Source organism: Mesoplodon mirus (genome assembly GCF_964341445.2).
Source record: "Mesoplodon mirus genome assembly, chromosome: 13".
NCBI classification, from domain to species: Eukaryota; Metazoa; Chordata; class Mammalia; order Artiodactyla; family Ziphiidae; genus Mesoplodon; species Mesoplodon mirus.
In genome coordinates this window covers 35,366,359-35,381,633 of record NC_138989.1, presented here as the reverse complement: position 1 = coordinate 35,381,633, position 15,275 = coordinate 35,366,359, and the positions used below count along the sequence as shown (strand labels likewise).

Below are 15,275 nucleotides of genomic sequence, written 5' to 3'. Positions count from 1 at the left end.
TCCCCTTTGCTTGGCTTCTCACTCTCACTTGGTTTCCTGTGAGTCGGGCTCCTGGGATCCTGTGCTATGGAAGATGGAGGATTTGGAAGTCATGCTGGCCATAAGAACACACCACCATCATCCAGGATGTGTCCGACCTTTGTTTTACGCTGGCCTTTGTGGATGTCTTTGTATCTAGAGGCCTCCTGACTTCTCTGGACAGCCAAACAGCATCCTAGGCTCCAGACCTTCCTTGACCTTTTCTCTTCCCCACGAAATGTGACCTTCCTTATCTCCTCATGGTTTTGTAAGGGGCTGGAGAGTTTACTGGCATGTGGGAAGCTGAGTTAATGGCATGTTGGATGTAATGGTTTAAGGGTCATCTCTCCTGGAGGGTACATTTACATCTTTTTATAGGGACCCCAGAGAGTGGCTGCCCTAACTCCAGAGAGTGGCTGACAAATGGTATGGACTTTAGTGGCAGGTTGACAAGAGAAATCTCTTAAACCAGGTATACTCTGAAAATCCTCCAAGGCCCACGCCCTGTGGGGCCATATTCTGCCAACAGATAAGGCTGCACACTGAATGCATTGTGAAGCTTCCTGTTTGACTGTGGTCATACAGTCACACTTCATTGTACGTAACAAGAACTGGAGTCATATTCCCCACAGTTTCTGAGGCCTTGTTGTAGATTCAGGGTCTCCAGATGCCACTGCTGACAATAGGGGGAAACATTCTTTTGAGATTTCTATTTGGTACTAGTGAGAGAGTCAGTGGCTAGAGCAGAACAGTCTCTGGCATATAGAGTTAGAAACTGGTTCAGTTGGAACACTCTAGAGGAACCTGGAAGGCAGTGACATGGAGAAGGGTGAGGACAAGGTCAAGGGTTGAGGCAGCTCATTCCTCTGGCCCCTGAGAGCTCATGTGAACACAGGGGTGAGGGGGCAGGGGAGGTAAGGCCGACCACGACTCAAAAGGATCAGCAGTTAAAGGCTTACAGGCGTGAACTCTATGAAAATAACACCCTCAAATCAAAAAACACCCTCAAAAAAATTCGAGGTAGGAATGAGAAGGTCACCTTTTGGAGATGGTAACATCTTAAGACTGTGAGTAACAAAAATGTGAGGTGGGTAAGTGGAGGAGGGACAGAAGAGGGAGGAGGGATATTTTCTAAAGCCAAGCAAAGGGATTTGGATCAAATTACAAGAAAATTGTTTTAAGCATCAGAAACATCCCCAAAACCTCACCCACTGCCAAATGGAGTCCTACCAGGATCCCAACACATGACACAGACCAGTGCTGAGATGCTCTGCTTTATCTCACTGACTTTAAAGTTAACCTCATTAGAAGAACCCTTTTTCTTTAAAAAAAAAAAAAAAAAAAGATTTTTCAAACTGTGAGCATCCTCTTACCTTCAGGTATGTGTTTTTCAGAGCCGCCTCATTGAGTCCTCGCCACTGGTCCTCTTTGGCACTGGCCTCCTTCATGTCCATAAAGTAGCCAGTGACCGGAGTCCGTCCCGAGTGGATCGGAGGCTTCCACTGCAGAACCAGGGAGGTTTTCCTGACTTCACTGTACTTGAGACTGTGCGGTGGTCCTGAGAGGGAAAGAGAGACTGATGCGTAACAATCATAATGGAGATAAGAAAACTCCAATGTGTGTAAACCTAGAACCACATTTAAAGTCTTAAAGCTGAAGCTGATGCTGATGTTCTTCTTTTGTAAAATCTACTACTCCCATGGAAACAGGTATTCTGTGCTCATTCCATATCAGGTTTCCTCAACAGCTCTGTATCAGCCTATTAAGACCCTTTACGGGCAGCAAATGGTTAAGGCCAGTTCAAGGTGCCCTCCGGCAGCTGGATGAAGCCTTGCCCTCAGGCTGTCCTCAGGCCTGTGTTCCTCACCTTTTATCAGAGCAGTTTAATTTGGTTGCAGATTCAGTTTCAGATTATTTTTGGATGACAATCTGAAAATACCCCCCAATCTCAATTATGACGAAGAAAGAAACTTTCTTTGATGGCTTATGAAAATAGAAAAAAATATATATTGCAAAACATATATCCCTCCCTCACTGGAGGAATATCTTTCCCGTAAAGCATATATCCCACATAGGGGTAAAAACAAACTACAATTGTGGTTACAAAGAACTTTCACCAAAACAAATACAATCAATCCCATGGGCCCTGAATCTATGCTAAACCCTATCAGGTACTTTACATTCTTTTATCTCACCCATCCCTAAGACAATGAACAGAAAGCTCAGAGATGCCAAGGAACTTGATCAACCTGTTCAGGAAGGAAGCCAAATACTTCCTGTGTGTCTCTTTGCACTCTTGGGCGAGTCCCATCTACTCACTGATGGCCTGCATCTTTGCATGACTACCAGCTGCTATGAAGGTGATATAGTTATTTATTTTCTTTCTTTTTTTTTTAAGTATATAGTCAGATTTGCACTTTATTTATTTAAAATTATTTATTTATTGGCTGCATTGGGTCTTCGTTGCTGTGCGCGGGCTTTCTCTAGTTGCGGCGAGCAGGGGCTACTCTTTGTTGTGGTGTTAAGGCTTCTCATTGCGGTGGCTTCTCTTTGTTACGGAGCACAGGCTCTAGGCATGTGGGCTGCAGTAGTTGTGGCTTGCAGGCTCTAGAGCGCAGGCTCAGTCAGTAGGCACACAGGCTTAGTTGCTCTGTGGCACATGGCATCTTCCCGGACCAGGGCTTGAACCCGTGTCTCCTGCATTGGCAGGTGGATTCATAACCACTGTGCCACTAGGGAAGTCCCTTTATTTTCTTTTCTCTTTCCTCCTTTTTTTTTTTTTTTTTTAATAACAACTGGTTTCTAACCAACCAATCAAAAGCACCTGAACTGGCTCACAGTGGCCTGAGAGCCAACTACAAGCGCAGACTCCATCGTGCTATGCTTTGGCATTTTGCAACTGATCACTCGGTGTTTTTTGGGCCCTTTACCTCAGCTTAACGGTCACTGGCAATGAGTCATCCTTGTGTCCTGGTGATGCCTTCTGTGGAAATAGGTTTAAATAACACCCATACCTTACCCTGGTGTGCAGTGCTCTGTTTTGCAAAGGGCTTTTATGACCATTGTCCTGTGTCATCCTTAGAAGCCAGAGAGGCATCCAAACAGGCAGCACCAGCCCTTTCTTCCAGGGAAGGACCACTGTGCTGCTGCTTCCTACCCCCTCGTGTCTTGGAATGAGCAGACCTAGTTTCCAACCCTAACTGCCACTTATTACCTGTGTGACCTCCTGGGTATCATTTAACCTGAGTCTGTTTCTTCATCCGACAAAATGTCCTAAATGCTCTCACCTATCATTAAGCTTTCTTGATTCATGGCTTGCCCAACACTTCTCAGTGAGTCAAGGGTGAAGCTGGGAAAAGAGAGGCCGTGGGGGTGGAGGACTGCCCCGTTCACTTCTCCTCTGAGGTGGGAGCACTCACCCTGCAACCTATTTTGCTAACTATATCTTTGTCTATTAAACCATTTCCCACAGGTCTGCTCAGAATTTCTTGGTCTGTGGTCATTCACATTTTAACTTTATTCAGGAACTGCAAGAATTTAAAAACAGACCCACTTTTGTGTAGGTGGCAGAAAGAACTTAAGAAATATTGCTGGCTTCAAGAAGGCGAAAGGAAAGCAATGTGTTTGCCTCTTGTATTAACTGAAGGTGAGTGAACTCTTGAACTTCTCTTGAGTTTCTCTTGTAATCTTTTTATTCACACCTGATAGAGATGTGATGCAGATGGACGCTCACTAAGTGAAGGCAAAAAAGATGGTTCTCCAAAGGCACTAAGGTTTCAAATAGAGGAAGTGGGTGGCACTGGGGGCATGGCTGGATCCACCCAGTGTGCCCAGTGTGGCCTGGTGTTCTAACGTGGTTGGAGCCAGTGCCGTAGCAGTTGTTATACAAGCTAAATATCCAACCCAAGGGGGAGAATTTAGTCATTCTGTGGCACTAAAGTATTTAGGTGTTTGAAGTTAGTGCCATTGGAAGCACAATAAAACCATCCACTAGGGACTTCCCTGGCAGTCCAGTGGTTAAGACTCCGCCTTCCAATGCAGGGGGCACAGGTTCAATCTCTGGTCGGGGAATTAAAGCCCCCCATGCCGTGTTGTGAGGTCAAAAATTTAAAAAAATGGGGCTTCCCCGGTGGCGCAGTGGTTGAGAGTCCGCCTGCCGATGCAGGGGACACGGGTTCGTGCCCTGGTCCGGGAAGATCCCACATGCCGTGGAACGGCTGGGCCCGTGAGCCATGGCCGCTGAGCCTGCGTGTCCAGAGCCTGTGCTCCGCAATGGGAGAGGCCACAACAGTGAGAGGCCCGCGTACCGCAAAAAAAAAAAAAAAAAAATTAAAAAAATTAAAAGCAAAACAAGAAAAAAAACCCATCCACTGACTACATTGCTAGTCTGACTCTTAATGACTTAGTAAATTTGTTAGTATTCAGTCTTTACATTTGTTCACTGTTGTAGCTGTGTAAGAGTTAAAAGCATAGGTAAATGTTTCTGGTTTCTCCCCACTTTCATCCCTGCTCCGTCAACCACCCTCTATGACAACCTCCAAAGGAGAGCATTTCCAGTCCGGTTCCAGGATATTTACTGTGATGCAGAGTTGGAAAAAAGTTGACATAGGGAGAAAGGACTGGAGAGGTAAGTGGACAGATATAAGAGGCAGGAGGCCAGGACTTAAGCCCTAGGCAGGCATGTTAGGTCCCCTGTATGTACAGTGAAGAGCTGGGAGCAAGGAAGGAGGAGACCACAGGAAGGAGGCCACAGAGGCTGGGGCTGAGGAGATGGGGGAGGGAGGCTGATAAATGAAATGCTCTAGAGCACTGGGAGAATGCACAACTCGGGAATGCCAGAAGACATTTTTGAGAAATTTTGCTGGGGGATGTGAATTGGATGCCCTTTAATGGCCTTGAAGAAGACAAGCAAAGATTAGAATTCCTTTTAAATAAACAAGTGGCATTCAAACTGTGTGCTTCCGTCCATCCTACTCCATGCAGAGGCTGAGCTATGGGGACTCTAGGATTTATTTGGAATATAAGAAATTTATACTCAGTTTTATATTGGTACCTATTGTTTCATAGTACTTTAGAAATATTTAACGTAAACACAAGGGGCTGAGAGAATTTGTCTCCCTTAGAAGCTGTATATGTACCACTTAAATTTAGTTCCAGGTTGTAGGTTCCATTGGAAGAAACTCTGAGCCTCAGTGCTGAGACATGGTCTTCCTGGTTTACCTGGAACAGCAATGGTCCACTCTTCACATTTGAAGCTTGCGCTTACTGCCGAGGGTGCTCCCAAGCCAGCGATGTTCATGGCTGCCACTTGGAACTGATATACCATGTTCTCCTTCAAGTTGCTAATCTGCAACATGGACAATATCATGGATAGTGAACATTTCAGGTTTGTTTTTCTAGCGGTTCAACATTTTATTTATTTACCTCCTGTGTTGGACATACTCTAGGGTGACCCCCCAATGAGTCACACCCTTTTGTAATCTCCCCTTGCATTGGGGTGAAACCTGAGACTTGCTTCTAGCCAACAGAACATGGCAGGGGTATTGGAATATGAGTCCTGTGATTGTATTATATCATATGGCAAAGAAAGAGGGATATTTCAGATGTAATTAAGATTCCTAATCAGTTGATTTTGAGTTCATCAAAAGGAAGATAGATTATCCTAGGCGCATCTGACTATGATATTGTGATTTATAATAAGACATATATATTTGGTTTTTGTCCCCATTCCTGGCACAGAGCTCCTAAAACACTTGGAATTTCCTAAGTGATGAGAGTTATAAAGTATCTTTTGTTATGTTAATGAGGTGACTTTGGGAAAGCACCTAAGGATGGGGACTGGTTGCCAAGGGAACCAATCATGTGATTAAAGGGTGGGAACTTTCAGCCTCATCCCAGACCTCTGGACCTCTGGGGAGGGAAGATGGGCTGGAGATTGAGTTCAATCACCAATGACCAATGATTTAATCAAGCAAGTCCACGTAATGAAGCCTCCATAAAACCCCAAAAGAGCAGGGTTCAGACAGCTTCCAGGTTGGTGAACACGTGGAGGTGCTGGGACAGTGGTGGTCTGGAGAGAGGATGGAAGCTCCATGCCTGTTCCCCATATCTTGCCCTATCAATCTCTTCTATCTGGCTGTTCCTGATTTATGCCTTTTATAATAAACTGAATAATCTGGTAAGTAAAATGTTTCTCTGAGTTCTGTGAACCACTCTAGTGAATTAATCAAACTCAAGGAGGAGGTTTTGGGAAACTGATTTATAGTCTGTTGGTCAGAAGCACAGGTGACATCCTGGACTTTCAACTGGCATCTGAAGTGGGGGCTGGGTTATTCTTGAGGGACTGAACCCTTTACGTGTGGGACCTGAGTCTATCTTCAGGGAGACAGTGTCAGAATTGTGTTAAATTGTAGGACACCCAGCTGGTGTCTGAGAAGTGTTGTGAGTGTGAAGTAGTATAAGAGCAAAGGAGAAACACACAGGAGGGAGAGTGAGTTTTTCCAAAGGACCGACTTAATCAGATAGAAACTCTTAAAATGGGGTTTGGGACCTGCCTGAAGAGAAACACTGTCCTGATGGCCTTGAAGAAGCAAATACTGTTTTTCAAACTGCTTAGCCACTCACATTTGGAGAAGGACAGCCTCTAGGAGCTGAGGGTCTCAGACCTACAGCTGCAAGGAACCGAATTTTGCCAACAACAGTGAGCTTAGAAGAGGAACTCGAGTTCCAGATGAGAATGTAGTCCAGCTGAAACCTAGGTTTCAGCCTTGTGAGACCTTGAGCAGAAGACCCAGCTAAGCCGTGCCTAGACTCCTGACTCAAGGAAACCGTGATACCACAAACAGGGACAGTTTGTCATAGTTTGTTACACAGCAATAGAAAACGTTTGCATGTACAGATGAAAATTAAATGAATTCTAATCTTGGAATCAAAATACTCAAATTCTTGTAATATTTCTGCTCTTTACTGAGTGACCTCATATTTTCTATATCCCTCAGTATGAACTGGGTTGTTGTTGGGGTAAATATATGTAGTAAAATACTAAATGTGAAAACATTTGCAAAATAGAAATGATGGAATGTATTAATGTGAAAAAAATCCATGAACTAGGCTTTAAAAGAGGAGACAATGAGTAGAAGGACATGCTCTCACTCCCTCTTGCAAGAACACCAGAATCACAACTAACTGATGAACAATCATCGACAGGAAGACACTGGAACTCACCAAAAAAGATACCCCACATCCAAAGACAAAGGAGAAGCCACAGTGAGAAGGTAGGAGGGGTGCAATCACAATAAAATCAAATCTCATAACTGCTGGGTGGGTGACTCACAAACTGGAGAACACTTATACCACAGAAGTCCACCCACTGGAGTGAAGGTTCTGAGCCCAACGTCAGGCTTCCCTATCTGGGGGTCCAGCAACAGGAGGAGGAATTCCTAGAGAATCAGACTTTGAAGGCATGTGGGATTTGATTGCAGGACTTCGACAGGACTTGGGGAAACAGAGACTCCACTCGTGGAGGGCACACACAAAGTAGTGTGTGCATTGGGACCCAGGGGAAGGAGCAGTGACCCCATAGGAGACTGAACCAGACCTACCTGCTAGTGTTGGAGGGTCTCCTGCATAGGCGGGGGGTGGCTGTGTCTCACGGTGAGGACAAGGACACTGGCAGCAGAAGTTCTGAGATGTACTCCTTGGCGTGAGCCCTCCCAGAGTCCGCCATTAGCCCCACCAAAGAGCCTGGGTAGGCTCCAGTGTTGGGTCGCCTCAGGCCAAACAACCAACAGGGAGGGAACCCAGGCCCACCCATCAGCAGACAAGTGGATTAAAGTTTTACTGAGCTTTGCCCACCAAAGCAACAGCCAGCTCTACCCACCACCAGTCCTGGCCATCAGGAAACTTGCACAAGCCTCTTAGATAGCCTCATCCACCAGAGGGCAGAGAGCAGAAGCAAGAAGAACTACAATCCTGCAGCCTGTGGAACAAAAACCACATTCACAGAAAGACAGACAAGATGAAAAGGGAGAGGGCTATGTACCAGAAGGAAGGAACAAGATAAAACCACAGAAAAACAACTAAATGAAGTGGAGATAGGCAATCTTCCAGGAAAAGAATTCAGAATAATGATAGTGAAGATGATCCAGGACCTTGGAAAAAGAAAAGAGGCAAAGATCGAGAAGATGCAAGCAATGTTTAAGACCTAGAAGAATTAAAGAACAAACAAACAGAGATGAACAACATAATAACTGAAATGAAAACTACACTAGAAGGAATCAATAGCAGAATAACTGAGGCAGAAGAACGGATAAGTGACCTGGAAGACAGAATGGTGGAATTCACTGCTGCAGAACAGAATAAAGAAAAAAGAATGAAAAGAAATGAAGACAGCCTAAGAGACCTCTGGGACAACGTTAAACACAACAACATTTGCATTATAGGGGTCCCAGAAGGAGAAGAGAGAGAGAAAGGACCCGAGAAAATATTTGAAGAGATTATAGTCAAAAACTTTCCTAACATGGGAAAGGAAATAGTCAACCAAGTCCGGGAAGTGCAGACAATCCCATAGAGGATAAACCTAAGGAGAAACATGCCAAGACACATAGTAATCAAATTGGCAAAAATTAAAGACAAAGAAAAATTATTGAAAGCAGCAAGGGAAAAACAACAAATAACATACAAGGGAACTCCCATAAGGTTAACAGCTGATTTCTCAGCAGAAACTCTACAAGTCAGAAAGGACTGGCATGATATACTTAAAGTGATGAAAGGGAAGAAACTACAACCAAGATTACTCTACCCGGCAAGGATCTCATTCAGATTTGATGGAGAAATCAAAAGCTTTACAGACAAGCAAAAGCTAAGAGAATTCAGCACCACCAAACCAGCTCTACAACAAATGCTAAAGGAACTCTCTAAGTGGGAAACACAAGAGAAGAAAAGGAACTGCAAAAACAAACCCAAAACAATTAAGAAAATGGTCATAGGAACATACATATTGATAATTACCTTAAACGTGAATGGATTAAATGCTCCAACCAAAAGACACAGGCTTGCTGAATGGATACAAAAACAAGACCCATATATATGCTGTCTACAAGAGACCCACTTCAGACCTAGGGATACATTCAGACTGAAAGTGAGGGGATGGAAAAAGATATTCCATGAAAATGGAAATCAAAAGAAAGCTGGAGTAGCAATGCTCATATCAAATAAAATAAACTTTAAAATAAAGAATGTTACAAGAGACAAGGAAGGACACTACATAATGATCAAGGGATCAATTCAAGAAGAAGATATAACAATTATAAATATATATGCACCCAACACAGGAGCACCTCAATACATAAGGCAACTGCTAACAGCTACAAAAGAGGAAATTGGGCTTCCTTGGTGGCGCAGTGGTTAAGAATCTGCCTGCCAATGCAGGGGACGCGGGTTCGTGACCCAGTCCGGGAAGATCCATGGAGCGGCTGGGCCTGTGAGCCATGGCTGCTGAGCCTGCACGTCCGGAACCTGTGCTCTGAAACAGGAGAGGCCACAACAGTGAGAGGTCCGCGTACCACAAAAAAAAAAAAAAAAAAAGAGGAAATTGACACTAACACAATAATAGTGGGGGACTTTAACACCTCACTTACACCAATGGACAGATAATCCAAAATGAAAATTAATAAGGAAACACGAGCTTTAAATGACACAATAGACCAGATCGATTTAATTGATATTTATAGGACACTCCATCCAAAAACAGCAGATTATACTTTCTTCTCAAGTGCGCATGGAACATTCTCCAGGATGGATCACATTTGGGTCACAAATCAAGCCTCAGTAAATTTAAGAAAATTGAAATCATGTCAAGCATCTTTTCTGACCACAGCACAATGAGATTAGAATTCAATTACTGGGAAAAAAACTTAGAAAACACAGACAGGGTTTCACTGGTGGCGCAGTGGTTGAGAGTCCACTTGCCAATGCAGGGGACACGGGTTCATGCCCCGGTCCGGGAAGATCCCACATGCCATGGAGTGGCTGGGCCCATGAGCCATGGCCACTGAGCCTGCGCGTCCAGAGCCTGTGCTCTGCAATGGGAGAGGCCACAACAGTGAGAGGCCCGCGTACCGCAAAAAAACAAAAAAAACCCCAAAAGAAACCCCACAGACACATGGAGGCTAAACAGTACGTTACTAAATAACCAAGAGATCACTGAAGAAATCAAAGAGGAAATAAAAAAATACCTAGAGACAAATGATAATGAAAACATGACGATCCAAAACCTATGGGATTCAGCAAAAGCAGTTCTAAGAGGGAAGTTTATAGTTATACAAGCCTACCTCAAGAAAGAACAAAAATCTCAAATAAACAATCTAACTTTACACCTAAAGGAACTAGAGGAAGAAGAACAAACAAAACCCAAAGTTAGCAGAAGGAAAGAAATCATAAAGATCACAGCAGAAATAAATGAAACAGAAACAAAGAAAACAATAGCAAAGATCAATAAAACTAAAAGCTGGTTCTTTGAGAACATAAACAAAATTGATAAACCATTAGCCAGACGTATCAAGAAAAAGAGGGAGAGGACTCAAACCAGTAAAATTTGAAATGAAAAAGGAGAAGTTACAACAGACACCTCAGAAATACAAAGCATCCTAAGAGACTACTACAAGCAACTCTATGCCAATAAAATAGACAACCTGGAAGAAAAGGACAAATTCTTAGAAAGGTATAGCATTCCAAGACTGAACCAGGAAGAAATAGAAAATATGAACAGACCAATCACAAGTAATGAAATTGAAACTGTGATTAAAAATCTTCCAACAGGGCTTCCCTGGTGGCGCAGTGGTTGAGAGTCCGCCTGCCGATGCAGGGGACACGGGTTCGTGCCCCGATCCCGGAAGATCCCACATGCCGCGGAGCGGCTGGGCCCGCGAGCCATGGCCGCGGAGCCTGTGTGTCCGGAGCCTGTGCTCCGCAACGGGAGAGGCCACAGCAGTGAGAGGCCCGCGTACAGCAAAAAAAAAAAAAAAAAAAAAAAAAAAAAATCTTCCAACAAACAAAAGTCCAGGACCAGATGGCTTCACAGGTGAATTCTATCAAACATTTAGAGAAGAGCTAACACCCATCCTTCTCACACTCTTGCAAAAAATTGCAGAGGAAGGAACACTCCCAAACTCATTCTATGAGGCCACCATCACCCTGATACCAAAACCAGACAAAGATACTACAAAAAACGAAAATTACAGAAAATTCACTGATGAATATATATGCAAAAACCCTCAACAAAATACTAGCAAAAAGAATCCAACAACACATTAAAAGGATCATACACTATGATCAAGTGGGATTTATCCCAGGGATGCAAGGATTCTTCAACATACTGATACACCATATTAACAAATTGAAGAATAAAAACCATATGATCATCTCAATAGATGCAGAAAAAGCTTTTGACAAAATTCAACACCAATTTATGATAAAAACTCTCCAGAAAGTGGGCATAGAGGGAACCTACCTGAACATAATAAAGGCCATATACGACAAACCCACAGCAAACATCATTCTCAGTGGTACAAACCTGAAAACATTTCCTCTAAGATCAGGAAGAAGACAAGGATGTCCACTCTCGCCACTATTATTCAACACAGTTTTGGAAGTCCTAGCCATGGCAATCAGAGAAGAAAAAGAAATAAAAGCAATACAAATTGGAAAAGAAGAAGTAAAACTGTCATTGTTTGCAGATGACATGATACTATACATAGAGAATCATAAAGATGTCACCAGAAAACTACTAGAGCTAATCAATGAATTTGGTAAAGTTGCAGGATACAAAATCAATGCACAGGAATCTCTTGCATTCCTATACACTCATGATGAAAAATCTGAAAGAGAAATTAAGGATACACTCCCATTTACCACTGCAACAAAAAGAATAAAATACCTAGGAATAAACCTACCTAGGGAGACAAAAGACCTGTATGCAGAAAATTATAAGACACTGTTGAAAGAAATTAAAGATGATACTAACAGATGGAGAGATACACCATGTTCTTGGATTGGAAGAATCAATATTGTGAAAATGACTATACTACCCAAAGCAGTCTACAGATTCAATGCAATCTCTATCAAATTACCAATGGCATTTTTTACAGAACTAGAACAAAAAATCTTAAAATTTGTATGGAAACACAAAAGACCCCGAATAGCCAAAGCAGTCTTGAGGGGAAAAAAAAAAGGGCTGGAAGGAATCAGACTCCCTGACTTCAGACTATACTACAAAGCTACAGTAATCAAGACAATATGGTACTGGCACAAAAACAGAAATATAGATAAATGGAACAGGATAAAAAGCCTAGAGATAAACCCATGCACCTATGGTCAACTAATCTATGACACAGGAGGTAAGGGTATACAATGGAGAAGAGACAGTCTCTTCAATAAGTGGTGCTGGGAAAACTGGACAGCTACATTTAAAAGAATGAAATTAGAACACTCCCTAACACCATACACAAAAATAAACTCAAAATGGATTAAAGACCTAAATGTAAGACCGGACACCATAAAACTCTTAGAGGAAAACATAGGAAGAACATTCTTTGACATAAATCACAGTAAGAGCTTTTTTGATCCGCCTCCTAGAGTAATGGAAATAAAAACAAAAATAAACAAATGGGACCTAATGAAACTTAAAAGCTTTTGCAAAGCAAAGGAAACTACAAACAAGACAAAAAGACAACCCTCAGAATGGGAGAAAATATTTGCAAATGAATCAACGGACAAAGGATTAATCTCCAAAATATATAAACAGCTCATGCAGCTCAATATTAAAAAAACAAACAACCTAATCCAAAAATGGGCAGAAGACCTAAATAGACATTTCTCCAAAGAAGACATACAGATGGCCAAGAAGCACATGAAAAGTTGCTCAACATCACTAATTATGAGAGAAATGCACATCAAAACTACAATGAGGTATCACCTCACACCAGTTAGAATGGGCATCATCAGAAAATCTACAAATAACAAATGCTGGAGAGGGTGTGGAGAAAAGGGAACCCTCTTGCACTGTTGGTGGGAATGTAAATTAATACAGCCACTATGGAGAACAGTATGGAGGTTCCTTAAAAAATGAAAAATAGAATTACCATATGACCCAGTAATCTCACTACTGGGCAAATACCCAGAGAAAACCATAAGTCAAAAAGACACATGCACCCCGATATTCATTGCAGCACTATTTACAATAGCCAGGTCATAGAAGCAACCTAAATGCCCATTGACAGACGAATGGATAAGGAAGATGTGGTACATATATACAATGGACTATTGCTCAGCCATACAAAGGAATGAAACTGGGTCACTTGTAGAGACGTGGCTGAATCTAGAGACTGTCATACAGAGTGAAGTAAGTCAGAAAGAGAAAAACAAATATCACATATTAACGCATATATGTGGAACCTAGAAAAATGGTACAGATGAAGCAGGTTGCAGGGCAGAAATTGAGACACAGATGTAGAGAACAAACGTATGGACACCAAGGGGGGAAAGCAGTGGTGGGGGGGTGGGGGGATGAATTGGGAGATTGGGATTGACATGTATACACTGATGTGTATAAAATGGATGACTAGTAAGAATCTGCTGTATAAGAAAATAAAATAAAATTCAAAAAAAAATCCATGAACTATAAATAATCCTTTGAACATTAAAAATGCTTAATAAATGGAGGTACTGATGGAACCAGCTGAGTTAACAAAGTTTACCTACTGTATGATTTAAGCCAAGAAAAATCTGTATCCATGATCCAGTCTACACCTGATTTTATCATGAAGCTGGGTATCCATAAAAGGGAAAAAAATTTGACCCTTATTTCACACCATACACAACATTTATAGGTGAATTAATAACTTAAATATAAGTGGCAAACTGTAAAGCCTTTAGAATATAATCTATATAGCATGGTCCCAGCTGGGGCTATGGCTTTCAGGATCCCTGAACTAGAAGGCATTTCTTAAAAAAAAAAAAAAAAAAGGCACAGAAATCGCTAACGACAAAGCAAATGTTGGTAAATCTGACTACAATAAATTGACAAGAAAATAGGTGTAGTTCACCATAAGGAAAGGAAAAGTCTAGCCAATGAGACGATATAGGCAACTTACATAGCCAACAAGGATTTATGCTCAAAATATTTAAAGAACTTCATAAGTCAATAAGAAAACCCATTAGAAAAATGGGCAAAAAACTTGTTAGGCATGCTATGAAAGATTTCAAAATGGACCATAAACACAGAAGATGTTCAGACTCATTTGACACCCAGATTGTCAAAACAGGAAAAGTGTGAACACACCAAGTGCTGGAAGGATGTGGAGCACTGGGAATTCTCATACTCTTCAGAAAAACAGCAGAGAATTATGTGGTGAAGTTGGAGATAAACCAGACTCTCTGCCCTAGCAATTTTACTTGTGGGTAATACCCTAGAGAAACTAGTGCACATATGTGCCAGCAGGCATGTACAAAAGTGTTCATAGCTAAATTGTTTGATATGGCTTACAATGCCCCATGTCAATCAATAATTGAATGGGAAGGTCTGCTGTGAGATGGTCATATAATGGAATACACAGCAGTAAAGTCAGAGCTACTCGTACCAACATGGAAGAATCTTAAAAATAAAATTTTGGGGTCTTCCCTGGTGGCGCAGTGGTTGAGAGTCTGCCTGCCGATGCAGGGGACATGGGTTCGTGCCCCGGTCCGGGAGGATCCCACATGCCGCGGAGCAGCTGGGTCCGTGAGCCATGGCCGTTGAGCCTGCGCGTCCGGAGCCTGTGCTCCACAATGGGAGAGGCCACAACGGTGAGAGGCCCGCGTACCGCAAAAAAAATAAATAAATAAATAAATAAAATTTTGTTTTATGTATTCTCAGTATGTGTGTGATATTTCATAAATATTAGATGTTAATTTAAAAGAATGTGACATTGAGTTGGGGAAAGCACCATTCCCCAGGCCTCACCCTGCTCTTGCTCTCACGGCTTGGGGTTCTGTGAGGGACGGGGTGGTGACTTGGGTCTAGCTGATGATGCTGTAAAGAGGGGAGCCAGTAGTTATGGTAATAGTGAGACCCCTCAGGTGCTCTGAGGTGGGCCGAGCAGTGAAGGCCCACATGTAGCAGGGAAGCTCGTGGGTGGACATGTGAAGTGCCCCTTTGTGGCTATCAGAGCACTATGACAGGGGCCACTTCACAGAGGGCAAGCTGAGTCTGGCCATCGGGT

General features: G+C 42.6%; 1 protein-coding gene across 1 annotated transcript in view; it reads right to left on the bottom strand.

Moving 5' to 3' along the window:
- MYOM1 (myomesin 1) overlaps positions 1 to 15,275 on the bottom strand; it is a 141,926-nt gene that overhangs the window by 42,494 nt on the left and 84,157 nt on the right. The window contains exons 20-21 of the mRNA XM_082640742.1: positions 5,239 to 5,365; positions 1,392 to 1,576 (exon numbers count right to left, since the gene is read on the bottom strand). Of these exons, the coding sequence (XP_082496868.1) occupies positions 1,392 to 1,576; positions 5,239 to 5,365 (312 nt within the window). The remainder of the gene's footprint in view (positions 1 to 1,391; positions 1,577 to 5,238; positions 5,366 to 15,275) is intronic.